The 27,810-nt window shown below is 41.4% G+C and overlaps 4 protein-coding genes across 9 annotated transcripts in view; 2 read left to right on the top strand and 2 right to left on the bottom strand.

Moving 5' to 3' along the window:
• Nucleotides 1–345: 345 nt before the first annotated feature.
• Nucleotides 346–10,680, bottom strand: rab5b (RAB5B, member RAS oncogene family). 4 transcript variants are annotated; one of them, XM_047156138.2, is made up of 6 exons: nt 10,327–10,680; nt 8,425–8,719; nt 4,048–4,199; nt 3,868–3,915; nt 2,012–2,105; nt 346–1,432 (listed from the first exon to the last, which is right to left on the bottom strand). In XM_047156138.2, the coding sequence occupies exons 2-6, from the start codon at nt 8,585–8,587 to the stop codon at nt 1,320–1,322; spliced, it is 570 nt and encodes a 189-aa protein (XP_047012094.1). In that variant the 5' UTR covers nt 8,588–8,719; nt 10,327–10,680; the 3' UTR covers nt 346–1,319. The 4 variants fall into 4 exon arrangements, with proteins under 4 accessions (XP_047012094.1, XP_047012092.1, XP_017325093.1 ...); XM_047156136.2 differs by having other exon boundaries at nt 3,793–3,915; nt 8,425–8,725; nt 10,327–10,673; XM_017469604.3 differs by having other exon boundaries at nt 3,793–3,915; nt 10,327–10,672.
• Nucleotides 10,681–13,556: 2,876 nt separating this feature from the next.
• Nucleotides 13,557–19,887, top strand: tbccd1 (TBCC domain containing 1). The gene is made up of 7 exons (XM_017469598.3): nt 13,557–13,608; nt 15,827–16,158; nt 16,331–16,492; nt 16,689–17,055; nt 17,194–17,380; nt 17,494–17,997; nt 18,508–19,887. Exons 2-7 carry the CDS (start codon nt 15,829–15,831, stop codon nt 18,704–18,706), a joined length of 1,749 nt encoding a protein of 582 aa, XP_017325087.1. The 5' UTR covers nt 13,557–13,608; nt 15,827–15,828; the 3' UTR covers nt 18,707–19,887.
• A 126-nt stretch (nt 19,888–20,013) lies between these two features.
• On the top strand, nt 20,014–22,112 carry crygs2 (crystallin, gamma S2). 2 transcript variants are annotated; one of them, XM_047156139.2, is made up of 3 exons: nt 20,014–20,448; nt 21,078–21,320; nt 21,539–22,112. In XM_047156139.2, exons 1-3 carry the CDS (start codon nt 20,440–20,442, stop codon nt 21,809–21,811), a joined length of 525 nt encoding a protein of 174 aa, XP_047012095.1. In that variant the 5' UTR covers nt 20,014–20,439; the 3' UTR covers nt 21,812–22,112. The 2 variants fall into 2 exon arrangements, with proteins under 2 accessions (XP_047012095.1, XP_017325094.2); XM_017469605.3 differs by lacking the exon at nt 20,014–20,448 and having other exon boundaries at nt 20,517–21,320.
• The window catches only part of lcmt2 (leucine carboxyl methyltransferase 2), a 7,316-nt gene continuing 858 nt past the window's right edge, over nt 21,353–27,810 (bottom strand). The window contains exons 3-14 of one of the 2 annotated variants that reach the window (XM_017469595.3): nt 27,765–27,810; nt 27,483–27,660; nt 26,658–26,823; nt 26,200–26,389; nt 25,557–25,664; nt 25,336–25,423; nt 23,486–23,719; nt 23,143–23,367; nt 22,965–23,062; nt 22,583–22,770; nt 22,368–22,503; nt 21,353–22,228 (exon numbers count right to left, since the gene is read on the bottom strand). The exon at nt 27,765–27,810 is cut by the window's right edge and continues 36 nt beyond it. In XM_017469595.3, the coding sequence (XP_017325084.1) occupies nt 22,019–22,228; nt 22,368–22,503; nt 22,583–22,770; nt 22,965–23,062; nt 23,143–23,367; nt 23,486–23,719; nt 25,336–25,423; nt 25,557–25,664; nt 26,200–26,389; nt 26,658–26,823; nt 27,483–27,660; nt 27,765–27,810 (1,867 nt within the window). In that variant the 3' untranslated portion in view covers nt 21,353–22,018. The remainder of the gene's footprint in view (nt 22,229–22,367; nt 22,504–22,582; nt 22,771–22,964; nt 23,063–23,142; nt 23,368–23,485; nt 23,720–25,335; nt 25,424–25,556; nt 25,665–26,199; nt 26,390–26,657; nt 26,824–27,482; nt 27,661–27,764) is intronic. The other variant, XM_017469596.3, reaches the window with a different exon arrangement.

Below are 27,810 nucleotides of genomic sequence, written 5' to 3'. Positions count from 1 at the left end.
AAGACAATAAAAAGAATATTTCTTTTTAACACACAGTAATGTGCTGCAGGTTATTGAAGCGCTTCAGGCCAGAGGGTCTCCATCCAGTCGGGGTTTTTTCTTTTAAATTTTACTCTGTCCCGGTTCTAAACACACTCAAAAGAACGACTCGCGCTGTGCAGAACACTGTTTAGGTGCTTTGGGTGCGTTAAGAGCTAGAACCCAAGTAGAGACTGGCTTGAAACCGTCAAGGCCTCAAGGTTCTGCCATACATCTGCTAACTCAAAGCATCCCGAGCAGGTCCAAAACAAAGAACACGGAGAGTAGGCACTTCTGTTTTGTTATTTTTTTCTTCCCTATCTTCCCCCCCCCCAACTCAACCACCATTTTCCTCTGTGCAATGTCAGATTTTTTTTATTGTCCACATTAAAAGCGGTTGACTGCGGGTGTTTTTTTTTTGTTGTTGCTTCAAGACAAACAGCACAAGAAGAAGACTGGATCTGTGTGACCTCTGTGTTCGGAGCAAGACCGGATACTTGAAGTTTTCATGTAGGATTGCTACCAATCATATATTTATGTTACTAACACTAGTACTTTACAGACGATTGAATCAGTAGTTTCCAACAGAAGAGGAATCACAAAGCAGATATGAACAGATGACTGGAGAGCACATAAGAAGAGGGAAGGGGGCAGGGAAAACGCTTCCTGTCCATATTTTACAGCTGTAGAAGAAGGTAACGTCTACGTACATGCAGGAGAAAGTGTCCGGGGCTGATCATGACCAATCGCGATCATTTCCATCTAATTTCATTGACATGCTTTGCTGTTGCATGATGAATGGGGCAAAACTAAGGTGCTGTGGTTCTTCTTAGTGCTGAGAAGCCATTAGAGGATAGTTTTTACTCCCTTTCTTGTTTTCCTCTTAGCTCTGCAATTCCCAACTGCTTGCGTAATCAAAAATAAATGTTGGCAAAATAAACAGGATCAGGGATCAGACATCCACCATTAAGTGCCATACACACACACACACACACACACACACACACACACACACACACACACACACACACACACACACACACACACACACACACAGTCCCGTATTCTACAGTACAAGTGTTCTCACCAATTCTGCACTTAACACCACACCTCAATGAGGGATCCAAACCTCTCTTCTTTTTTCTTTTCTGTCACTCTCTCTCTCACACACACACACACACTCTCTCTCTCTATTTCTCTCTCCATGTCAGTCTTGGAGGTGGAAGGGTGGAGGGTGGGGAACGAGGGGGAAGGGGGCCGGTGGTGTCCCTTGTTGATGTAGATGGTGGACAGAGAGATGTTTAATTCCCACAGCAGCTTCGGCTGGATTGGGCATCTGGGTCATGCAGGTTGACTCCCCTGTGTCGGGCGGCGTGCGTCGGGTTCTGAGTATCTGTTTTCGGCATCTTCTTTGCTGCAAATGGCAAATGAAATTGGTTTATTTTTAGTGTTAAAGATCTGAAAACCAAAACAGAGCAATCATTGTTAAAATGGACTTTTCTTTTATAAACCACCATATTAAACAGTCTCTCCAAGATTTTGCTGAGTTTTTTGCTTTTTTTCCAGGGAGGATTGTTGCAGCCAAAAACGCTTGACTCTGGCTTTTTTTTTTTTTTCCTCAAAATTTGCTTTGTTATTTTGGTGCTTTTTTGCACAACACTACTACTTGAATTGGCGAAAACGCAGTGATGTTTGTTGGTAAATGAGACCTTTTAGCTGTACACATGAGGTCACATCACACATCTTGGCCAAAAACTGAGGAACATCTGTAGTAATTTTGAACAAAAATTGCAAGCACCTGTGAATATTGTAGAGTTCCCTTGATTTTGCATTCATTACTGCGATCGCAAAATCCTGGAGGGACTGATTAATGAGGTCGATTTTAAAGGCGTGCATTTACTAATAATTACATGGCCACTTCATTTTAGCTTTGTATTCATTTCATAACCAGATTCAGTTGACGACATAGTTAAAAAGGAACATGGAGGCTCACCGATGGCCAGGAATAACTCATTCACGTTCATAGCAGTCTTGGCCGAGGTCTCCATGAACAACAAGCCTGTGTCTTCAGCGTACGTCTGAGCCTCCTGTAACAGGATCGTGAATGTGACGTTCACGTAACATTCTCTACTGCCATATAAGCTCCAAACATACACCTAAACCCACCATGATACACAATCCCTTCCGAAACTATTCAGTTGTTTGTGCTATACACCAGACCTTCGGGTTTGAGATCAAAAGATGGATATTAGATGAGAGTTTAGTATTTCTGTGTTTATTTCCTGGTATTTACATCTAGATGTGTTAAACAGTATAAAGCATAAAACCATTTGTATCAGACCACACATTTTTAGGTAAGCAAAAGTATATGAGTATAGATAATGATAATGAGTCTTTATTTATCACATATACATTACAGGACTGTGAAATGCTTTAAGTCTTGACGTGAATTAAAATAAATAACACTTAGTATTTGGTGCACATTGTGTACTTGCAATAACTGCATCAAGCCTGTGACTCACTGACATCACCAAACTGTTGGTTTCTTCTTTTGTGATGCTTTTCCGGGCTTTTACTGCAGCTTCTTTCAGTTATTGTTTTGTCTCCTCTTCAGAATGTGAAACGCTGCTCAACTGGGTTACGGTCTGCTGCCTTGGCTCATCTAAAACCTTCCTCTCCTCTCCACATGTTCCAATATTTTTGCTCACCTACAAATTGGGTGGTCTGATACAAAATGTTCTATACCGTTTAACACAGCTACATAGAAATACCAGGAAATAAAAGCTAAAATCCTAAACTCTCTTTTCACATTCTTCTTTTGATCTCAAACCCAAATGTCTTCAGTCTACAGCAAAAACAATGAACTGGCCTTGTCGTTCCGATAGGTTCAGAGGGTACTGTATATCTGTGTGTAGGCTGGCCATACATTTAAAATGGCACAATCACACTGGTCCTTTAAAAAAATAAAAAAAAACCTAAATAATACAATATGGCAGTAATCATGTGCATGATCATTTTAAAGTGTCACAAAATATGGCCAATTTTGCAGATGCATCAAGTGCACCGATCTAATCTAATCAGCAAAGAGCCGTTGAGGCTGCAGGTTATGTATTCCAACCAAAAAAAAAAAGAGCTCTACTTCATAGCTGATTGAAGGCCAAGCTCAACTGATTAAACAGGTGGAATCAGGTGAAGGTTCCTGCTCGGTTGGAATGAGTACCAGCGTCCACACCAGCACTTTACTAATAAAATCAGACACCCTGCCGTAATGGCACTGTAACGTACATCTGTTACTGCTGTTAACAGCTGCTTACTGCACCGTGGTGTTACAAAATTCAACATATAAAATAAAAACCTCTTTAGGCTATATAAAAAAACTCTTGAAATTTGCTTCAGAGGTTTATTCCATCTGTAAAACCTTCAAGCTAGGACTTGTCCAGGAACTTTGATAATTAATGTTTTTGAGAATTCAGCCACTTTAACATTTATTTCAGCAATCCTGTTCTAGCAGATCTACTTCAAATCCAGTGTGGCATTCCGATACTTGAAGCCACAATCTGTAACCCTGAATGATCTCAAATATCGACTGCGATTAATGACACATGCTAGAACCTTTGGAATCCAATAAACCTCCTCTGAACCTATGCCTTCCTGGTCTAATAAACAAACAGCCTGATCAGCTTTTACTAGCAATGAAACGGTTTGACCGTTCAGATGTTGCTCGCTAACCAAACCTCTGTAAGCACAGTGGCAGATAGTGTTGAGGAACAGCACCTCGTACTCCACCAGTCTCTTGTCTGCGAGGTCGGACTTGTTTCCTGCCAGCGCAATGACGATGTTGGGACTTGCCTGCCTCTGAAGCTCCTTCACCCAGGCCTTCGCTCGCTCAAACGTCTCCTATAGAGACAAGAACAGGAAGCGATGCAATATAAATCAGTTGATGAGTAAACAAGTAGGAAGGTGAAGATGGAGGTCTTTCCACATTTTAACCTAAGCTCTACAAAGCCAGAATACAGCTTTGCTACTTACCGGTTTCGTAATATCAAACACTACAATGGCTGCTTGGGCTCCGCGGTAGTACATGGGGGCCAGGCTGTGGTAGCGTTCCTGTCCGGCTGTGTCCCAAATCTCAAACTTCACCGTGGTGTCATCCAGGCAAACTGACTGAGCCAAGAAAGCAGCTAGTGGAAAGTCACAGAGAGGAAGAAAGACGTTATGCTACCAACCGCTATTACTCAAGTTCAAGTGGTTTTATTGTCATTTCAACCCTATGCAGCTGGTACAGTACACAGTGAAATGAAACAACGTTCCTCCAGGACCATGGTGCAACATAAAACAACACACTAACCACATGAGACACAGAACTAAATACGATCTACACATTTCTACATAAAGTGCATGTGAAGACGTGTGCTAAAAACACAGGACAGTACAGTACTACTAAAACGGGACAATAGGCACAGTAAGTGACAGTGTAACACGGAGCAGTGCACAGTTTCAGTGTGGAAGTGTCTGGTATAACAGGTAGTGTGCCAAAGTGTAACAATATAATTTACAAGTGGTATCAATGTGAACATAACAGGCCATGACTGAGTATTCAGCAAATTAGCTTATACCAAATATGGACATAGCAGTTATTGTCGTAGCAGCCAGGTAAAGTGTAGATAGTGACAATAAATTAAACACTATTTTTATAATACAGTAGCATCAAAAATGCAACAGAGTCAATGCTGGAATGTGCAAATATTGCAATGGAGTGGGGTGGTGTTTAATCTGATGCAATCACGGACAAATCCTCTCTTTTTGGTGAAACATTTGCATTTTATTGCTTATCTTTAAAGTTCATAGGATTTGTATGACTTGTTTAGCTTAAACCTAGTAGTAAATTATATCCAGTCTACTGTTAACTCAGTACTTATACCAGACCCATTTCACGTCCAGTTAAAGAGAACAAATGAAAGCTCGGTAGGAGAGTAACCAAAATTTTTTTTTTTTTTTTTTTTAAAAAGGCCTTAATTGTATACTGTGACAGTACCTACTGCTCGGTCATTGATACAGTACGTACTGATCAGTATATATGTGTGTAGCATGAATACACCGGTCATATACGTGTCACCAACAACTTAAAAAGAGCCGACGCAATGCCTTCCGCCATTTTTGATTCTGAAGGATCTTCCGCGGCAATCCTGTTGCATTATGGGATAGCGCAGTGTCCACAGTATCCAGTGGTTCCATACTGCAGAATCTCTGCATAAGCAGTAGTCCATCCGGGTATTTCTCGTCTACTGTTTCATGAAGACTGAGAATTCGGACACACTACTCCTTCGGTGTACTGCTTTTTAGCCTGGGGTAGTAGGGATATTCAGACGCAGCCAAAGATTCCCCAAATAGGCAACTCATTTGTACTAGCCCAGATTCCAAAATGGAGAAAGGGAAAATAACTTAGCCTGCATCCAAACTGGCATACTATCAGTACTAAATAGTATCCGAGATGAGAATTGGTATGTCCCAAATCGTAGTATACTGAAACGAGTACCCGGATGGTCTAATATTCCCCTTAGATTTGCAAAGTGTGGATCTGTGGACACTTTTTCAACGAATATTTCCCACAGCTCCTTGCACCAAGGAGGAGGAGTTTTGTTTTGCTGAATTCAAGGATGCATTTTAGAGAGGTGTAAATGAAGTGTGGAAATGCTTAATTAAATTCTAATGGTATACATTATATAGGGAATAATAGAAGAAGAAAAGCTGAAATGTATCGAGGAGCATGTTTACGGTGATACTGTTCTCTTCCAGGCAACAACCTTCTCTTTCGTTACACAACGTGTTAGTATGTCCCAGTACTTGCAACCTTTTTTAATACACACTCAAAAGTATGTACGTTTTCTTCACAAAAAGAGTGCATACTTATTTAGTGTATAGTATGCCAATTAGGATGCAGGGTCACACTAAGAAAGATCCGCTCTTGATGCGTTTTTGCATTGAGACAAGAACATCTGAAGTCTGGTATGCGCCACTGTCCAAGTCAAGCTATGGACTCAAAAGGAATTTAAATGGACAATGCTCACTGGCCTTGTAATTTAGATCAACTCTACAGCTACTGTGTGTTCACATCATGTTCTAGCTCCTGCCTGAACAACAGAGATACTCAGTGCATTTACATGGACAACAATAATCCACTCTTAACCTGATTAAGACACTAACATGTAAACAGCAAGTTTTAATTACCTTAATCTGATTAAAGTCATACTCGAAGTAAGCACTGATCGAATTAAGACATGTGGAGTTCTCCTGTTTTAGTCGCATTATGGACGTGTATTACAGACATGTAAACACCTTAAATCACATTATTAACGTTGTGTGAGAGTTTTCACCGCATTTTGCTACAGGACACAAACACACGGCAGTTCTCAACATTTTACAGCGGACAAGAGAGCACGGCTGCGTCCCAAACCGCATACTTGCCTACTATAGGCCTGTAGTGGGGAAAAATACATGTATCTCAGCTACTATATAGACAGTAAGTCCGCGGTTTGAGACGCAGCCCACGGCTTCAAGCAGTTGTCTATTTGCACGTTTAGCATGACAAATAATTAACTGCACTTAAAGCGTTCGTAAAAAAAATAAAAACACCCAAAACTGTATACGGTACCATAACGAAGACGAACTGTATGTTGATGCGTGAAATTCTAGAGGGATTCTAGAGGGGCTGTTAATCTATGTTCTAGAACATGTAAAACGGGGACATGACAGGAATATTCTAAAATATTCTTTTAGAATATTCTAAAAGATTAAGGTGTTTACTCATGTAAACACCTTAATCACATTATTATCTTAATCAGAATAAGGTCAATAATTAGATTACTGCTGTCCATGTAAACATAGTCAATGACTATACGCTTCAAAGGGGTTGGGGTATAAAATGTTTTTACCCCACCAAGAAAATAGCACATAGGTATAATCTAATGAAGCTGCTCTTATGTGGTGTTTCGGTTTATTTAATTTATTTTTACTGGTCCAGACAAATATGGACCCTTTATCCCCTCTGGACCACACGTGATGGATGATTCTAAACAAAGCCTGTCCATTTGTTTTACTCCTGATCATTCTTAATCTGCTGATCACAAACTCAAGCCTAGTGCCTCGGACTGCATGAGCCGTATTTCAACCCTTTCCTTCTAGCAGACATTAGAGAATGCTGATCAACAAAACGTGCCGCATTAGAAACGTTTTCTTTCCTACGCTTTAGTCACTGCTGCAAAGTGTCACTTCTTTTGTATTGCACTAAGGAGATGTTGCACAATTTGTACTGGATTACTGCAATCACAGGACTGTGCAACTATAAAAGCAGTCGTTTGCAGTTTTCACACTTCCACTATTTATATTTTACATGGGGTTTCTGTTTTTCGTCTATTCTCTTATGTTTCTTTTCGTTTAATCCGGGATGTAAACCTTTAAACAGGGTGATTGGTATAAATTGTTAGAATTGTTGTCTTCTGGAAGACATGCAACTATCTCATTTAGCATCTGAATGGCAATATTAAATGGAAACAAAAAAGGATCTTTAAACAAAATACTAACAATTTACACCGATCATCCTGTTCAAAAGTTTACATCCCCCTGGCTCTTAATGCATCATGTTGCCTTCTTGAGCATCAGTGAATGTTCGCACCTTTATGTAATAGATATGTACGAGTCCCTCAGTTGTCCTCAGTGTGAAAAGATGGATCTCAAGATCATATAGCCGCTGTTGGAAAAGGGTCAAATATGCAGAATATGCTGGAAAAGCAAAGAATGTGCACGACCTGGAGGATTTTTCTGAAGAACAGTGGGCAGTTTAACTGCTCAGGACAACAAGGGACTCATGAACAACTCTCACAGAACATAAAAACAGTCGTGGATCTTCCAGGTAACAACACACAGTATTAAGAATCAAGGGTAAACTTTTGAAAGGGGTAATTTTCATAATATAATCTTGTCTTGTGGACTATATGTAAACATCTGTTATGTGAAATAGCTTCTTCAGGGCAGTACAAAATAAAACACAACATGGGATTTTTATGATCCCTCTTATTTTGTTAACAATATTAAGATGTAGCAGATTCTGCAAGGGGTATGCACACTTTTAGGCACAAATGTGCCTAAAAAAATCTTATATATATATATATATATATATATATATATATATATAGTGAGAGATGTATTATAATCACACTGCAATAAATTTTGTTATACAATCAGTACATGTCCACTCCAATATCTGTTTAAAATGGTCTGCACTGTAGATGGGATCTCTTACACTGAAATATGTACTACATAAGTATACATTTCAAACCTCTCAACATTTGTCAGTGCTTATGTCAGTTTTCCATTTTCAGCACGCTTGCGCCTCACTCAGCTCCTCACCTCCAATAGTGGTCTCCTGAAACTCATCGAACTGGCCCTTGACGAAACGCAGGACCAAGCTGGACTTGCCCACTGCCATGTCTCCCAGGAGCACCAGCTTAAACTGGCAGATCTTGGTCTGGGGTAGGTTCCCGTTGGTCCTTGCGTTCCCACGGTTGCTCATGGTGGAGGAGTAGTGGGGATGCGGGGTGGGATGGGGGTCCTCCTAGGCAGCCTCAGTAAAACCAAACCAAACCAAACCAAACAGCAAACCAAACACTGGCCTCTGATTACTTCTGGAGTCTTCTTTCAGCCTCTGATCCTAAAACAAAGAGTGAGAGAGAGAGAGAGAGAGAGAGAGAGAGAGAGAGAGAGAGAGAGAGAGAGAGGGGGCAGTGCTAGGGATGAAAAACATGTTAGACTTGTTATACTTATTTTAATATCACACATTATCATTTGAAAAGTAAGCTATCTTATCTCTGCTGCTTAGGAGATAAGCACGGACAAAAAAAAAAAACATGTACAGTAACAAAAAATATATGCAGACACAAATGAAACTTGTTGACAGCTATATTAAGATGGAGTCTGCAAGAAAGGTAGACCGTGGAGGAAATCACATCACCTAGTAACACACTATTCAAACCCACACTGAATAATATTTTTATCATGTTATTTCCCCCCACTCATCATGATGGAATTTTAACTTGTTTTGGGGTTGCTCATGTTCAGCATTGAATGCATTTATGATATCACAATCCACAGTAGTGGTTAATGGCTGGTATGAATGTAGACACTCAGGGCTTTAAAAATTTGCAGCATTTCCTTAGTATTTTTTTTTTTACATAGCCTACTAGGTTTAAATGTTGTCATTTTACTGTTGCAGATGTACAGGGTGTTTTACTTTAGCTTTAGTTCTGCTGTCTGTTTTATCTCTGTACCAGTGTTACTGTGGAGAGGTGTGAACTGTTCACCCAGCAAGGGGCTCACAACCCTCCTGTTTCCCCATCACCCTGCCGACCAGCAGCTAAACACAGTCATGATACTCTACACACAGAAACCCAACCGTGTCCTGACTAATCTCTTAATGGAAATCGCAGCGATAAAACAATTCATTTGTTTATACTGACTGAAAACATCCGATAAGTCGATTTCGGAACATCGTTGTGTGCGCCTGTAAGCATGGAAGTGAATTAAGTATTTATTTCCTATAATAAGCTCCAGCAATGATCAACTACAGATAAACTTTTGCCAACACCATCAGTTCCCAACTCTGGTCCTGGAGGACTACCTGTTCTACACATAGCGTTTTCCCTTTGCACATCCCACCTGATCCGATTAATCAGCTCATTAAGACTTTGGTGTGTTAGAGAAGGTAAACAGTACAGTGTGGACCACGCTCAAGAACCACTAGACATAGAGAGCCTATGACACATCCAACAAATACATGTCTGAACTCAATGCTCTGGGATCACTGATCTCAAGGAAACCGACATAAAGTTCTGGACCAGATTGTAACTGAAGAGGTCCATGTCACGTACCAGAATCTACTGATGCGTCTTAGTGGCATCCAAGGACAGAAGATGCAGATGTTCTGATGCATGATTTCATTTTCCTCAATATGATTAATGCTGTATTTATATCAATCTAATACCACAGTGCATCAGTTTCATACATGATTAATCTACACAGCATGCAGCATGTTCCGCTGTGACAGAAGTGTACACTTCTGTATTTCAGCTGCAAGGAGGTTTGTATCGTTCCACCAGGACACGGGTGCAGACTGGACTCCGACCGAGCTCCTCGTTCCTCCGGCCACACAAACAAAGCGGCCCGCTCACACAAATGCCCGGATATTTCCCAACAACACCAACCTCTTTCCGGCCAAACGGCTAACTTCACACAGGTAGTGTTTCACATCGTTACCTGGGACAGTTACTGTGCGTTCCTGCCGTCTTCCTCTGTCACTATCGTTGAACCAGGTTTCTTCGGGTTGTTGATCTATCATCTGGTTAGGCTGCCGGGACTTCCGGGAAAGTCGCGCATGCGCAGAAGTGTCTCGCTGACCCAGGTCTGGAGGAACTAGACCTATCACTCTCTATTTGAGTTCCTTATTTGATTTCGATGACGCCAAATATTGTTTAACTAACCATGTGAAGGTGGTTTCACACTACACATTCACCAAATTACCAAATGAAGATGCATGCTGTCCCTAGTTTTTATGTCCCTGCTGAAAAATAACAATAGAAACCCGCATAGAATTTGTTTTGGTTTTAATGGTGATAATGGGAATAGAATTAGTTTTAACGGAACTGGAATAAAGTTGGTCTGACGTTGGACGTTCGATACTCGAGGAAATGCGGAAATTAAGGGACCGTCTCTAAAGTTACATACGACATTGTTATACACGTTTCTAACTTCAATGGCATTTGAAGGGAATGATGTACAGTCACACAACCAACTGCAAAGTGTTCATCTAGGTGTCAGGTATGAGGCACACCTTTTAGATCTTTGATATTTCTCAAAATAAACTATTAAATCATATATAAATATTGTCATGTATTTTATTACTGCATGGTATATTTTGTGTATTACTGCCCATACACAAAATATACCATTTTTTAAAAAAGCTCAACAGCATTTGAAGGGAATGACTTACAGTCACAAAACCAACTGGAAAGTGTTCATCTAGGTGTCAGGTATGAGGCACACCTTTTAGATTTTTGATATTTATCAAAATAAACTATTAAATCAAATTCATGTCTAATTTAAATGTAAGTCATTCCCTTCAAATGCTATTGAGATTTAAATTATGGTATATTTTGTGTATGGGCCCATTCTGTAGTGAAATTCATGTCTAATTTAAATGTGATTTAATAGCTTATTTTGATAAATATCAAGAATCTAAAAGGTGTGTCTCATACCTGACACCTAGATGAACACTTTACAGTTGGTTGTGTGACTGTACATCATTCCCTTCAAATGCCATTGAAGTTAGAAACGTGCATAACAATGTCGTATGTAACTTTAGAGACGGTCCCTTAATTTCCGCATTTCCTCGAATATCGAACGTCCAACGTCAAACCAACTTTATTCCAGTTTTAACGGAAACTGTAATTGTCTCCGTAGGTGTCTGTTGGTAATTTGTAAGAACCTATGTCCTTAATAAGTCCTACTACGTAATGGAAACCATTTGGTAATGGTTAACAGCTGATGGGTTGATAGTAGTGGAAACCATTTGTAGTGGAAACCATTAGAATTTCTGTGGTGGTTTTTATTGGGGCTTTTATTTCCCAGCAGGGGTATTAGCCATGAAACTAACTATTCAGTATCAATTGTGATTATGTCCCATGGTTAAACAAAAAAACAAACCAAACTTTTTTTTTTAAACAAATTTTAAAAAGAGATCAATTTTGATATTTTCTTTCCAAGATGTTAAATTTCAGCCCCAGTGACAAAACAAGACAAAAATGCATACAAAGACAGTCCGTACTGGAGTTGCAGGAGTTTTTTTTTTTGTAATTGTTGCAGCCCAAATATATGATTTTCTTGCAGATTTTTTCAAAATGTGTGATGCAGTTTGCTGAGGGTTTTTTTGGTGCTTTTTTTTTGAGGAAAACTTCTTGAAATCACGATTGCAAGAAATAGTTTTGCAAGGTCTTTCGCAACGGTGTTTGTTAGTAAATGAGACCTTTTAGCTGTACTCATTCCACACACGTGAATCAAAGAAGGTTTTGGCTGAATATGCATTGTGATGACATTATATAATGCGTCTTGGCCCAAATCTTCAGTAAATCTGTGGTAATTTAGAAAAATTGTGAGCTCCTCCGAATATTGCAGAGTTTCCTTGATTTTGTGTTCATTTCTGCTATCGCAAAATTGCAAAATCCTGGAGGGACTGTATAGAACAAAACAGTCTGGGAAGAATTATGTGTTTGAAATGTTTAAAACTGAGTTGTATCTGCAGTATATTTAAACATTTGCTGATTTTTTTCCTCATCAGTAAAAAAAAAGAGGTCCATCTGATGTTTTTAAATGTTAGATTTACTCTAGTAAATATACATGTTTAAATAAATAAGCAAAAGCACTATTTAACATTCTCAATGTGGCATGCCGCAGGTATCGTCCCAAACATTCTACACAGTCTAAATTCTTCATGACATGGATTATACAAGATGTTGGAAACCTTCCCTTAACATTCTGGCTCATGTTCAAATTATTGTCACATAGGCTAATTGATCATTTTTGAGGAGCACTTTCATGCTGCGAATCTCCTCTTCAATCAAATCACAAAGGTGTTCTATTGGATTCAAATCTGATGATTGAGGAAGCCACTGAAGAACACTGAACTCTATCATATTCATGGAACAAACCTGAGCCGCCTTTTGCTTTGTGACATGGTGCATTATCATGCTGGAAGTAGCCATTAAAAGATGGTAAATTGTGGCCATGAAGGGATGCACATGGTCAGCAACAATACTCAAATAGGCTGTGGCATTCAAGCAATGATTGATTAGTATTAACAGGTACAAAGTGTGCCAAGAAAACATCCCCCACACCATTATACCACCTCCACCAGCCTGAACTGTTGACACAAGGCAGGTTGGGTTCATGGATTTATACTGTTGGTGCCAAAATCTGACCCTAACAACTGTGTGCCTCAGAAGAAATCGAGATTCATCAGACCAGGCTACATTTTTCCAGTCTTCAACTGTCCAGTTTTGGTGAGCCTGTTCCGACTGCAGTCTCAGCTTTCTGTTCGTGGCTTTTATTTTGAAATCCAGTCAGGAAGTGGTGTGCTGTTTAGTGAAGTGTTGGCTACAGCAACCGCGCACCAAACGGAAAAGTGTTTTTAAAAGCGAGTTCTTTGATAAAAAAAAAAAACAAAAACAAATTTTTTTTAGTTTGCTGCACATTTTGGATAACTAAAAGTTCAAAGTGAAATTAAGTGGGAAAACGTCAACCTGTGTAAAAAGAAATAAACAAACAAGCACTGCGCGTTAGAGTTTCTGGCGCCAAATAAAGAGGTGTGCAGGCGGGAGCCAATGTCGCGTACAAACTTTATTTACAGCAACGTCCGCCATTTCACTGTTACACTTTTAGCTTAAAAAGCTGATTAGTACGCAAGGTACACTGCTTATTTTCCTTATGCACTGGAAGTGACTGGGCTCAGGGCTCCGAAGAGCAGAGGACGGCCGGATGCAGAAAGTAAGAATGCTTGTGCAGTCAGCTTTATATTTACCTATTGCGTTATTTATAAATACATTATAAGCTATGTAACTAGCAGAAAATAGTTATTTTGTGGGCGAATCTATATTTAACGGTTAAAATCCTTGCGCGTGCTGTGGTTGTCATGGGAACCTGGTTCGCCCTTTGAAGATGCTCATGTACTAATCAGCTAGCGAAGATGAGTTAGCGTGTACTAGTGTAACCAGTTTAATATGAGCTTGTTTTAAAGTTTTATGGTCAGATATAAGTCACAGGTTGGACATTTGACTCCTCTGGATTTCTGTGGTAAAGATTCCAGATGAAAAACAACAACATGGATACTAATATGCCATCTGCTACTTATCCAGATAGCAGGGTTGCTAACATTGGCTTCCTGGCTGGAGTCATGTTTATGAATCAAATAAATTTTTTCTGTGCGGACATAAGAATAAGGGGGCAAAATTCATATTTAGGAAATATATGAATTCCGAATGTACAGTCTCTGTCTACCACCGATACAGACCAGCGATTTTGATGACATCACTTTGCACTTCAGCTTCTCATCAGATTTCTGTCCAATCAAATGCTTTCTAGAATCTGAAGTGTCCCGTCCATATGGTAATATCACTTATAACCAAAAGTCACTGTATGGGGAGAATTGGTTCCAGAAAATTCATTGTATAATCATTTTCATTGTAAACCAGCTTGTTGACAAGAATGGACAGCACTTATAAATGAAAAATAATAATAATAATAATAATAAAAAAAAGAAGAATTGAGGCTATCCCCAATAGCATACTAATTTTAACCAAATCCTCAGTTGTAGATATTAATGATTCAACCTTACAAAGTCCCCAACTTTCAGTAAATGGTATTTCCATTTCTGAGGAACATTTTAATAATAATTTTATTATTGTCAGATCCAAAGCCTCCATCCAAATCAAGATGCTGTAAACTTCACCATCTGGTCATGACCTTATAAATATAAATTTGTTATCTCTACCAAATTTTGGGTTGACTTTTTAAAATGGACATGACGACAAAATTGAACAAAACGTTAACTTTAAAACCATATGATATTTTACTTTGTTTACAAAACCCTTTTTTTTCCTGAAAAACAAAATTACATCATTCATTTTTAAATTATTCTAACAAAGCTTTACAGTCACAAGACAAGAAGAACTAAAAAAACAACCCTAATATATTTCCTTCTGTAACGCTGATCTTAATGTATACTTTAAAACCATTTCAAACATGAGAATACAAAACAAGAAACTTATGATAACGTTACAATATTAAAGCTTTTCAAATTCATGTAACTGCCCAAACATTAGTATGTGCTTTTCTATTGCTGCTGTTACTTTTATTTTTTATTTTCATTTTATTTCTCGTCCTCTGAACTGTTCAACAATGCGTTTGACTGAATTTTGCTTTATATTTGACCATGTTCCTAAATTAAATACAATAAAGGAATTTTAAAAATAAGGACTGCTTAGCCCGGGCTGTGAGATGAGCTAAACGCTATTGGCTATTTAAAAATGGGGTGGAGCCACACAATTTGTCCCGTCCTGACTTCTTGTTTCAGTGGAAATGACATCAGCGCATAAAATGATGCTGCACGTTTAAAGGCACTTCGCAGGGACTTTAAAATGCCTTCCCTGTCTTCTCCAGTGTCTTTACTCTCTCTCTTCTTAAAATACTTTAGAATACTCAACTACAAAGGCTACATTTCCGGTAAAGAATGAATGAATAAATGCTATTTTAGACCTAATAAATCAAATGATTTGTGTGCACAGACAGTTATGTTTCAAAACAACTCTGGCTTATATACAGTGACTTTACATGGCACGGGAGGAAATGATTGGTACAGGACTCAGCCGAGTCAGACCGGTCCAATCAAGAAGTTGCGGGGCTTCATTGGTCTAATTAAACCCCACACCTTCTCGATACTCACGGAAAACAAATCGTGCGAGTGGATTTGTGACTATGCTGTATTTGTACGTTGGCTTGATATTTAATTTAGCGTGAGATTTACTTGGGAAGCGTGAGAGTTGGCAACTCTGCAGATAGTCATCACAGGCTGGAAATCATTGGCTTCTTAACATTTCTGTCCTAACGTTGATGGATTTCATTGACATTTCTTTAACTGTTGTATTTTCACGAATGGGCTCCGGTGGTATCCAGACCACACGTAACACTTCTCATCACTTTTGCGCAGAAATGGAGACCTTATCGGCAAGTGTGTGGCCCCGTCTGGAGCCGTTCCTCCTGGGTGCGCTACAGGCCTCTCCTCCAAGCAAGCTGAGCATGCACTACCTGCGCAAGATGGCCTGCTACGTGCGCACACGTGATGGCTGCTTCCCACGGCTGGGCTGGCATATGTGGCGGCACATTGCCTGTGGCAAGCTACAGTTGCCCGAGGAGCTGGCCTGGCTCTACTTTGAAACCTTTGACCTGCTGGAGCCACGCTCTGCCGAGGAGAAGCTTGAGTGGGCAGAGGCTCTGTCTCTGAGCCTGAACCCTCGTGATCTCGACCGCCAGCGCAGCAAGGTGTGACAAAACGACAGGATTTTAATCATAATCATAACCATTCACATCTCATTCCATCTTCTTTCATTCATTCCATGTCCTAAAGTGACGACGTAGCAACTAGAGATTTTTCAAAACACGTGTTCCTAATACGAGTAATCTCTTTAATTTCCATATGTCTCTTCATGTCCAGCTGTCTGTGGACACGCTGCAGTTCCTGCTGTTTCTCTACCTGCAGCAGCTGAACCGCGTCTCTTTGCGCGTCTCTCTAATTGGTGAAGAGTGGCCGAGTCCTCGCTCTCGCTCCCTGTCGTCCTCCTCTGATAGGGAGGCCAAGATCAGCTCCCAAAACAAGGTCAAAACCTGACGTCAGTTCTAATTATGGTTGTCATGCCATCTTTATATGTTCCACGAGATCAGTGTTTTTCATACAATGCGATATCTGTCTTTACACCCACGCACGAGAACTGCTGAGTTCCATAAACATTTCCTCAATGTCACTAAACGAGAACACAATAACAGCATATCTTTTGTGTTTTGTGTTCGGGCAGAATTGGGATGACCAGGCACACCTTACCTTCGTGCAGACTCACCTGGCCGAACTGCTGGAGCTGTTGGCAGATCCAGGCGAGCTGAGGGGTTCGGGTCAGGCCTCGCGAGACGGTAAACTCTCAGCCGAAGCCCTGCAGGCTCTCAGCGTGCTGCTGGAGGGCACGGCGAGCCGCGGCCGCACTATTCACCCTCTCCATCGACTACTGAGTCGCAGCCCACTCCAGTCCATGGCTGGATACTCAAAGATCAGCCGCTCCTACTCAGTGCAGCAGTTGCAGAGCTGGTTGAGCCAGGTGCTCACACTCAACCCGTTCGGCATGTCCACCTGCCTGCGCTCGGGCAAGAAGCTGGCCTGGGCTCTGCAAGGTGCAAAATTCTGTTCTTTTGTGGTATTTCCTGCTAAGCTTTGTTCGCTCTCTTTATTTATGATCAGAATGTTTTTAAATGTGCATCACTGTCTTTGCTGGGCAATCAGGTGAATTCTTGATACTTTCTTTACCTTAGTGGAAGGTTCTATGAAGAGAGCCAAGATAGCCAGGAACACACACATGGCCCCTCCAGGCAGCAGGGTGGTGCTGATGTCCCAGGTTTACAAACAGACACTGGCTAAAGACTCTGAGAAACTGGCTGGCGCGAACATCAAACTGCACCGCTGCAGCGAGGCTTTTATCTACCTACTTTCCCCCCTTAGGTAAGAGTCTTGAACAAAAGTACTGTTGATTTTAATATTACCAGTATGACGACAAGACTTGTAGAAAAACATGAGTAAAGTCCCGCTGCAAGGTCCGTCCTTTTACGTTGCAGGTCAGTGACTCTAGATAAATGTCGAGACAGCACCGTTGTACTGGGCCCAGTGGAGACCAGTGTTCACATGCAGAGTTGCGAGAACGTGCGGCTGGTGTGCGTGGCCGGACGCTTGGCGGTGGGTGGCTCCACCGACTGCACCGTTCATGCTCTCACTCCCACTAGGCCACTTCTACTGCCTGGCAATGCCAGCCTCACACTGGGGCCTTTCCACACACACTACCCCAGCCTAGAGGACCACATGGCCAGTGTGGGTTTAGCGGTCGTCCCCAATCTCTGGGATCGGCCGTTGATTTACGCCCCAGATTGTCCCTCACCAGACCAGGCCTGCTACCGTGTCCTGCCCCCTGCACAGCTCTGCCCTATGGTAGTACCGTTCCTCATGGAGGGCGACACCTGTGAGGTGCCAGGGGGACTGCCGTCAGACTACCAGCAGGCTCTGGAGGAGCGTCAACAGAGGGTGCACAACTGGCAGAAGCTGGTGAAGGACACGCACCTTAACAAGTACGTTATTAGGTTGTATAGTGTTAAGTAGGATCATAGAGGCTGTAATTTCTTTCATTGTGTCAGTAAAGTGAGAATCTGTCATGGCCAGATGCTAGTAGATCCTCAGAAAATCATAAACAACTCAGCTCCAGGTAGAGTTAAAAGTACTGATTTTACATCAGAAATTGTAAAATTTTAAATCAGTATTTGGAATATCTAGCAGCTGTCAATAAAATACATTCTTAGATATAAAGGTCTGTGAAATTCTATACATTTTAGAAAAAAAACCTGGAACATTATAATCAGGACAAGGAAGTATCACGACCTATCTCAATAATATTATCTCAACTCAAATATTTCCATTCTAGGCTAAGAAACGTTTGTGTGTGCGATCTGCAAAGTTGAACGTTTTTTTTGCCACTGACATGACCTTAAAATGTATTGGCACCCCGGTCAACTGAAATACATATTGTAGCACAAACAGGTTGTTTTAGAGCTCTAATGGGATTTCATTCACTGCTTCTCCAGGGAGCAGCGGCGGCAGTTCCGGGCTCTGGTAGAGCAGAAGTTTCACGAGTGGCTCCTGGAGACGGGACACAGACAGGAGCTGGACAGCCTACTGCCTCCAACCATCACGCGTTCAAACACCACGTGCCAGTCAAACTCCACCCATGGCTCTGAATGTTCGCTACAGCATCCAAAAGCTCACACCCCCACAGTGTCCTGAGGACACGAACACTGTAACAGACACCGATGCACTTATTTTATTTAGTGAGCTTTAAATCTGCGTAGCATTTCTCTTGGCTGGGGCAGACAAGCTTTTATCTGAGCAGGTCTTCTCAACCCAGAACTGATCCAAGATCGGCAGTTAGCGTAGCAGACTCAGGATATGAATTTGAAACGGTATGCTGAAAGTTGTCTTCAAAATATGATACAGTATATGCCTTGTACTACTTACTACTGTTAGAGAATTATATGCTGGATACATGCTGCAGAATATGCCTCATTATTATATATTATTCCCTTAATCTGCAAGCGGCATGGCTTTTTATGGGTTTTTTCTTTTCATTAGACGCAAGCTTTACAGTTAAGGTACTTGAGCGTTGCGAGTACCTCTGAGAGGACGACTGCCTTATTCATTTTCATATGGAAGAATAGCACAGAACAGAGTCCTGCATTCATGTGTACAGTTTGAAAGTGTTTACTTTTAGAATTGTCGTCTTCTCGAAGTTGTCTGGTTTACAGGAAGGAAATACATGCCTTTTGCTGGTATGCATTCGTTTTCTTAAAATAAGAGTACAGATCCAAGATTAAAATAAGGGAAAGCTTATCTAAGCCAGAATATATTTAGCACTCTTACTTGATGCTCGATATCCATGAGTACCAAGTTCTCTATTGGCAGCCAGTATGACTGTGAATGTATTTATTTATTTTTTTCCCCCTGCTGTAGTTGTTGCACTTCCAGTTTCATAACTTTCCCAGTAAGTGCTACTTATTGTGTTCTCTAAGACCAGTGTCGCTCAGTTCTGGAGTTCATCTGCCCTGTATATTAATTTCACAGCCCCGAAGGGAAAGCACTAAAACATAGAAAAGAAGGGAGTCCGCAACAGAAAACCGGGGAAGCATTGCTCTAGATTCATTATGAGATTTAATTTATATGACCTGTATATCCAAACCAACATGAAATACCACATTACTCTCTGGATTCATTTTTCTACTTCTGTAGGAACTCACTTTTGTCCGTCATGTATCTCGTCTCTTTTTCCATTATGAATAAAGTGTATGAATAAATCCAGAGGACCTGTTTTTACAAAGAGAGCACAGTCTGTTAAGTACAGTTTGGCATTATGTTTAGATTAAGGGAAGAGATTTTGTTTGACTACCAATAAAAGATGCTTTATCTTTGCACATGTTGGAAATTTAATGACCGCGTTTGGCTCCGGATGAGTTGCTATTAAAACCCAAATCCCTTATATTCATATAACTATAAAAGTGGTTTTAACAGAACGTTTTCATTTTTATAAGCAGTAAAAACAGCTGACGATGCGTCATTCAGAACAGTATGACGCAACAATCCATTCTATTCGGCTCTTCACATTTGCCAGTGGTCTTGGCATTGGAGCTCAGGTTGGCATGATGCTTGTGTTGTGGTGCATTCTGGGATAGTGCATGTGAGTGTTTCAGCCAGGACAGAATGGAGGGGGAGCAAACGGGTGGCTCTGGCACTATTTCCATTATACGTTAATCCCACATCTCTTTTTCTGGAAATCCTGAATAAAGGCCTAGAATCACTGACTCAAATTTTGGATCTCGTTGTCATGACAAAGCGATTATCGAGTGCTCCCCACCAAACTAATCGTAAATCTGGGGGCCAAGTATATAAACAACAGCACCAGTGGGTCTGCGCTCAGATAGGACTTGAGACACTTTCCTCAATCGAGTTTATATACGAGATCCATAATGGGGAGGGTGAGTACGCACTTTAGTGTCTCGATGCTCTAACAGAAGCCATGGGCAAAGTTTATTATTATTATTATTATTATTATTATCATCATCATCATCATCAGTGCCTATTTCATGTGCACGAAGAGCTGTTTTTGGCCATATTGAGGCAGATCTTTGCTCTAGTTATGCAATTGTTATGAATTACCGAGACGTTCTGACTAACTAAAAAGAGTATTTTATAAAATCAGATCTAATGTTAGCATCTACTTCAACTCTTAAGATTTGCTATTCATTTGCGATGAAAATTATCGTGTCGTGCCAGTCGAAAAGGTTTTGGGCTAATCAGGACTTGAGGATAGCTTCCAACATTTGTCTCGGTGCAAAGTAGAAGTGTTGAAATGTGCCAATGTTTTGTTTTTATTTATTTTAGTTGCCCATCTGGTTCTGTTATGGCATTATAGAGAAAACTTTCTGCAGGTGTTAGCTGGCATTTTGGTGCCTTGCCCCGTTTTGGCACGAATCAAACCAGTGTAGTGATTCTTTATCTTTACGTATACACGTGGATGATGTTTTTAACTATATTAGTATACAGAGCATTTGACCATGTCAGTATGAAAAAGTTCTTTTTAACATCCGTCCAATACGTTTTCCAGATTATTCTCTACGAGGATAAAAACTTCAAGGGCCGCCGCTATGAGTGCGACAGCGACTGCTCAGACTTCCACACCTACCTGAGCCGCTGTAACTCCATACATGTGGAGAGTGGCATCTGGGTGGTCTACGAGCGCCCCAACTATATGGGCTACCAGTATGTGGTAACACGTGGGGAGTACCCGGAGTTCGTGCGCTGGATGGGCCTCAATGACCGGCTCAGCTCCTGCAAGATGATCCACTTAGTAAGTCCAACCACTGCACTAATACAATACAATGACCAAAAAAAAATCGACCATTTTTATTAGGAAAAAAATACACAAGACTGCTCTTTTGGAGTGATAATATATAGCAGTGTACTCCAATGTTATCACTTCCATGTCCTGCTTGCTCCATTCTACCCTTTCCCTTGTCCTTCCCAACCCCAATACTCTCCCGTCCATTTTCCCGCTTGACGTTCTAGACAAGTGGGACACAGTACAAGATGCAGTTCTTCGACAAGGCAGACTTTGCCGGTCAGTCATTCGAGGCCACAGAAGACTGCCCGTCCACTCTGGAGCGTTACCGCATGAGAGAGGTACACTCCTGCAAGGTCCTGAATGGCTACTGGGTATTCTACGAGCACCCCAATTACCATGGCCGCCAGTACATCCTGGAAAAGGGCGAATATCGCAAGCCTGTGGACTGGGGTGCGGTCTGTCCCACCGTGCAGTCTTTCCGCCGCCTGACCGAGTGACCTTAACCGAACAAGGATGCGTTGATGCCATGTGCCGCATGGTTACAGCTCTTTGGTTGTGATTTAAACTGAAGATGAAATAAAGTTTGGCTGCTGATAGCTTGGAAGAGTCTGTTCGATTATTTACATGGTTTTAATTACTGCACATGATCCTGGCCCAAGAAGGTCTTCATAGCTAGCTTTAGTTACAAGCTGAAGATGACATAACTATGTTTCCAGAGGTGTTTTGACTGGGTGGTCGAAACGTGCTGTGTTTTGAAGCACTGGCCTCAGGTCTAGAATGACAGGGTGGGAATTGAGGTGGGTGCCAAAAGAGAAGCAGTTTCCTCCACCACCAATGAGCACCATCTCAGCTCCGTCTGAGTCCAGCAGCTCTGAGCAGAATGAATGTAGCATGAGGGGCCAGGGAACAGATGACTGCAGGGAAAAAAATGATGATTATATGGTGAATTGACAATCCATGTGTAATAGAAAAAAAAACTGTCCTTATTTTCCATGATCAAAAAGTTCACACTGCAAACAACTGGAGCCTGGAGACCAGGCACATGCTACTCACTGTGTCTAAGCTGACTTCAACACTGACCCCGGTGGTCAGGTTTATAACAGCAACTCCCGGGACACCATCTGCCTGGAGCCAGACTCCACCAACTACCACCAGATTCTCACCAATCACATGGGCAGAATGGGAATACCTGAGGTTTAAAAATGACTATTCAATAAATAGTTGTATTATTAAATACATAAAATATTCCATTGAAGAAACAGTGATACCTTGGCACCAAGGCTGGAAAGACATGCAGCTTCTCCCAGCAGAAGCCTATGGCCGTGGGCTTCAGCAGGACAACGTCTCCTAAAGGGACACCTCCTCGGCCCAGGCCACCAAACATCGCCAGTCCTCGTCTATAGGCACAAGTGGAGTGGGAGTGGCGTGGTTCAGGGATGCAGCCTTCAACTGGGACCTTTGGAGAAGACAGCTCATTAAGAATAAACTGTGGCCTGGTCATTTCTCACCAGTATCCAGACTAGAGTCGCTGATCTTAGGTCAGCAATCCTACTTTAGAAGTACAGGCAAACATTGCTAGTGTTTTTTTTTGTATGAACCATAGCCTGTCTTCTTTGAATAATTAAGACGAATGGACTTAACAAGACTTACATCTGTCCAGTGCTGGTCCTCCAAACACAGGAAGTGTGCATCACCTAGAACCGGTTCCGTTTCTGTACGGCCTCCAAAAACAAATAAGTAGTTCCTATCTGAATGAAGGAGATATTACAATGAGAATCAGCTAACAAGTATTGTAATATCAGAGTATCAGCTAAGAGATCGTCCTTACCACCATGACTCAGTAAGGTAACTGTGTGCCGCCATCTTGGTTTTGGCGCTGTGCCAGTACAGACCATCTTCTCCATAGATACCAGCATATTTTTGGAGTTAAACTCGTCAGTTAGATAGGTGACTCTCAGAATGTCATCAATGGGGTTAAGTGGAGAAGTTCTGCCACCTATAATTACTGCACCCCAACCAGGGACAGAGGTCATGGAGTGATACAGCCGCACACCTGCATTTAAAAAAAAAAGAAAGTACATTCCAATAACAAGCATAAATATCAATCACACACACACACACACACACACACACACACACACACACACACACACACACACACACACACACACCTTTCTCTCCCTCTGGCTCCGCAGTGGCACATCTCCAGGCTGTGTGCTCTCTGATCAAAAGCGTGGCTGCAGTGTTTCGGCCTCGTCTTCCACAGCCCCCTGTGAGGAGTACAACCCCAGGCTCCAGCAGGGAGGAGGCCATTCCCATGGCCTCTACACATGGAGCTCCAGCCATGAGCCGCACTGCCATAGGCAGACCCTTCAGATCAGGCTTTAATGAGGGAATGGGGGTATCTGAGAGCATTTACAAGTGAGAGAGCACAGTTCAGGCAACACTTGCTCTATCTACTAACTTGAACTAAATAACACAAAGGCACACAGCATAATACATATACACTCATGGAGCACTTTATTAGGAACATCTGTACACCTAGTCATTCATGCAGTTATCTAAACAGCCAATCATGTGGCAGCAATGCAATGCATAAAATCATGCTGATATGGGCCAGCAGCTTCGGGTAACGTTCACATCAACCATCAGAATGGGGGGGGATGGGATCTCCGTTATATTGACCGTGGCATGATTGTTGGTGCTAGACTGGCTGATTTGAGTATTTCTATAACTGCTGATCTTCTTGAATTTTCACACACAGCAGTCTTTAGAGTTTATTCTATGGTGCAATAAAGAAAAAACATCCAGTGAGCAGCAGTTCTACGATTGGAAACGCCTTGCTGATGAGAGAGGTCAATGGAGAATGGCCATTCTGGTTCAAGCTGACAGAAAGGCTACAGTAAATGGCACACTTATAAATGGTAACCACAGTACACTCTGTACAATTGTGGTGAGCAGAAAAGCATCTCAGAATGCACAACATGTTGAACCTTGAGGCGGATGGGCTTCAACAGCAGAAGACCACGTCAGGTTCCACTTCTGTCAGACAAGAACAGAAAGCTGAGGCTGCAGTGGGAACAGGATCACCAAAACTGAACAGTTGAAGACTGGAAAAATGTAGCCTAGTCTGATGAATCTTGATTTCTGCTGAGGCACACAGATGTTAGGGTCAGAATTTAGCTCCAACAGCATGAATCCATGGAGCCAACCTGCCTTGTGTCAACAGTCCAGGTTGGTGGAGGTGGTGTAATGTTGTGGGGAATGTTTTGGGCCTGTTAATACTAATCAATCATTGCTTGAATGCCATAGCCTATTTGAGTATTGTTGTTGACCCTGTGCATCCCTTCATGGCCACAATTTACCATCTTCTAATGGCTACTTCCAGCATGATAATGCACCATGTCGCAAAGCAAATGTCGTCTTAAACTGGTTTCATGAACATGACAATGAGTTCAGTGGTCTTCAGTGGCCTTCCTAGTCACCGGATCTGAATACAGTAGATCATCTTTGGGATGTGGTAGAACTGGAGATTCGCAGCATGAAAATGCACCTGGAAAATCTGCTTGAACTGCGTGATGCAATCGTGTCAACATGGACCAGAATCTCAAAAGGAATATTTCCAACATCTTGTGAAATCCATGCCCCGATGAATTGAGACTGTTTTGAGAGCAAATGGAAGCCCTACCCAGTATTACTATAGTGTTCCTAATAAAGTGCTTGGTGAGTAAGTAAGCATTGGATTAAAGGGGCAGCAATGGGCTCTAAAATTACAAATGGCTCCTTTCATTTTTAGGTTTTGGTTTGGATTAGGCAATAATTTTTTCCACACTAGGTTTACACTGATAGCATAATCTTATCAGTGAAAAAAAATGAAGTCATGAATGTTACTATCTTTAATCATGAATAAATTTATATGGTCACAAATTAGGTTTATTCGTTTCATTACCATTTGAGAAGCGAACTCTTGGCCACAAGATTTTATTCAGTGGTTTGCAGGTTAGTTATTATCAGATCATACCTCTGGGGAGTGTAAGGACTGCGTGACTGGTCAGAGAGCCTTTGGAGGCGGTGAGGATGAAGTAATGGGAACACTTTTGATGCCATTCCTAATGAAAATAAATAAATAAAAAACAGCAAGGATGTATCTGGAAATGGAATTTGTACACACTGTATAGCCAAAATGGAGCTGATCTTAGTTTGAGTGTTTATTCAGAAGAACTTCAGCACAGAGTGCCTCACCTCAAATTCATCGAACGGCTCCAACTTCTCCACCCTCTCCCTCTCGTCCTCTGTTAAAAGACCGAAGTAGAACTGGTTCATATCCAAGCATACACATTTCTCCCATCCCTGTCAGAGAAGAAGGGGGGGGGGATAAAGTGCTGATCAATATATGGCCTGTAATAATTGTAACCAGACTGTCTGACAGGGGGAAAAAAAAAAGTATTATTGTGAGAATCTGAAAGCCTTTGTATTAAAAAATGTTTAAAAAACATCAAATCTTTTCCACAACTGAGAGTTTGATATGTATGGTTAAAGCTGTTTTCAACATGCGCAATAACCGGTGTTCATCGCAGTTGGTGGAATGAGGAAACATTAATAAGAACAATAAATGCTGCAGCTACTGTCTACTATTTTGCAAAAAGGCTTCCAACAGAAATGCTATGTAAAATAGCTCAATTGATCTACACCAAAAAAACAAACAAACAAAAAACACCCCCGACAAGTTTCATGGAAGTTACTGCTGTATCGGCCTTTTCACCAGTCATTAACTGGCATTAAACAATTTCAGTTATATTTCAATTCCAGTAGCACCCAGTCACACTGAATATTAAGGCCTCGGATATGACTCTCTACCCTCTCAGACTTTGATGAGTAAACATACCTTTTGCAACAGTCTCTCAGTCTGTGTTGCCGTGTCCGGGTACTGGCAGAGGGCATGGATTTTGGAGTTGAGCTTCAGGAAGTGGTTCTGCATGACTGTGCCAAAGGGATCCTCTGGGCGGATTTGTTCATACATCACAAACAAAGCCTGGGGGAGGATCCTCGCTGCCCAACCAATCACAGCATCTGACCTGTGGCGCGAATAAGGGCTTAGGAATCACCACCATATAGCGTAAAGCAGTGGTTACCAACCCTGTTCCTGGAGATCTACCTTTCTGAAGACTTTAGCTCCAACAACAATCATGCCAACCTGCCAATCTAATCATTACCTTAAGAAGTTCTTGATCAACTAAAACAGGTGTGTTAGATTTTGGTTGGAGATGAAACTTTCAGGAAGGTAGATCTCGACCACTGGTGTAACATAAGGGAACATGCAGATGCTAGCAAGCTTATACTTACCAGCGTGTTTCCATATAAGTGAGCACCACCTCTGAGAGAATCAGTGTAGGGGAGTTCCACTGTAGTCCGGCTGCACTCAGAGCCTCCTCCACCTCTCGCTCATTCCTCACATCCACGCCCAGCAGGTTATAGTGAGCACTGTTCACATACACAGGGCCTGAAAACCCTTCCAACACGGAAGAGTACATGGATTAGATTCAGACAGGTCATTTCTTCTTGACAAATCTACGCGCAGTGTATTTTCTTGGAATCTTTCTTTTCAATTATGAATTTTCCCCATTCAGAAACAGAGCTATGGTTTCCTTTCTTTCACACAGAAACCAAATAGGATATAGAATTTGTACTAACTAACTTAGTTCTAATAATCATCATTTATGTATTTATTAGGGATTTACACGTTAAATGTTAAGTTCCCAGTTTCCTTCTGAAACTGAAAATCACATAGCTGTGCTAACAGAAAGTGGCCGTGATCTGAGAAACAAATGCTACTTATCAAAGTGAATCACAGGGTTTTAGCATTAAACTGGCTATATTATGGCTTTTTCATATGATGTACCTACAGGCATATTTAAAATGTTGTTCAGAAAACAATATGGCAACACTAATGTGAAAAGAACTACAGTTAACCACTTGAGGTCTGCTGTTTTAGAGACACAACAATGTAAAATAATAATTTCTGGTATTTTAAAGTGACTTAAAAAATTATGTGCGTATACTGACATACTGTCTGTACAATATGGTAAATAACACCAATGTTTAATTTATATCATTTATAAGAATTTCTCCTAAACCTTGCTCATAAAGGAAAACAATACCGGTTCATACCAGCTACGACTCTGCAATCTGGAAGCGCATCTTTCAGAATATGATTGCTGCTGATTAAGGACGCCTTGCGTCTGGCAACATCAGGGAAGTCGACCTCGAATACGCTAACCCGCTCCAGCGCTCCTTCTGCGTGAAGCCGGAAGAAAAGGGAGTCGAAGCCTGCACCCAAAGACAGGATCTACAGACAGATGGATTGAAAGAAAAGACACAGAGTGAATGATTTTGTGTATTGTTCATCTACTACACGACGGAAATCAGGGCGTTGTGAGGATTCTGTCCTACCTGTCTCCTATCGCAGGCATCAGTAACACACAGGAACTGTTTCACA

The sequence above is a fragment of the Ictalurus punctatus genome, chromosome 6, assembly GCF_001660625.3.
Source record: "Ictalurus punctatus breed USDA103 chromosome 6, Coco_2.0, whole genome shotgun sequence".
NCBI classification, from domain to species: domain Eukaryota; kingdom Metazoa; phylum Chordata; class Actinopteri; order Siluriformes; family Ictaluridae; genus Ictalurus; species Ictalurus punctatus.
This window is presented reverse-complemented; position numbering and strand designations above follow the sequence as displayed.

What these genes read in the sequence shown, in the direction of transcription:
- rab5b (XM_047156136.2), bottom strand. Translation starts at nt 8,587, where the DNA reads ATGAGCAACCGTGGGAACGCAAGGACCAACGGGAACCTACCCCAGACC. An exon ending in AGAGACTGGTGGAGTACGAG is followed by an intron (nt 2,106 to 3,792) that starts GTGCTGTTCCTC and finishes ATCCTGTTACAG; the next exon opens with GAGGCTCAGACGTACGCTGA. An exon ending in TGAGTTATTCCTGGCCATCG is followed by an intron (nt 1,433 to 2,011) that starts GTGAGCCTCCAT and finishes TGCCATTTGCAG; the next exon opens with CAAAGAAGATGCCGAAAACA.
- tbccd1 (XM_017469598.3), top strand. Translation starts at nt 15,829, where the DNA reads ATGGAGACCTTATCGGCAAGTGTGTGGCCCCGTCTGGAGCCGTTCCTC. An exon ending in TCGACCGCCAGCGCAGCAAG is followed by an intron (nt 16,159 to 16,330) that starts GTGTGACAAAAC and finishes CTTCATGTCCAG; the next exon opens with CTGTCTGTGGACACGCTGCA. An exon ending in AGATCAGCTCCCAAAACAAG is followed by an intron (nt 16,493 to 16,688) that starts GTCAAAACCTGA and finishes GTGTTCGGGCAG; the next exon opens with AATTGGGATGACCAGGCACA.
- crygs2 (XM_017469605.3), top strand. Translation starts at nt 20,988, where the DNA reads ATGATGTTTTTAACTATATTAGTATACAGAGCATTTGACCATGTCAGT. An exon ending in CCTGCAAGATGATCCACTTA is followed by an intron (nt 21,321 to 21,538) that starts GTAAGTCCAACC and finishes TTGACGTTCTAG; the next exon opens with ACAAGTGGGACACAGTACAA.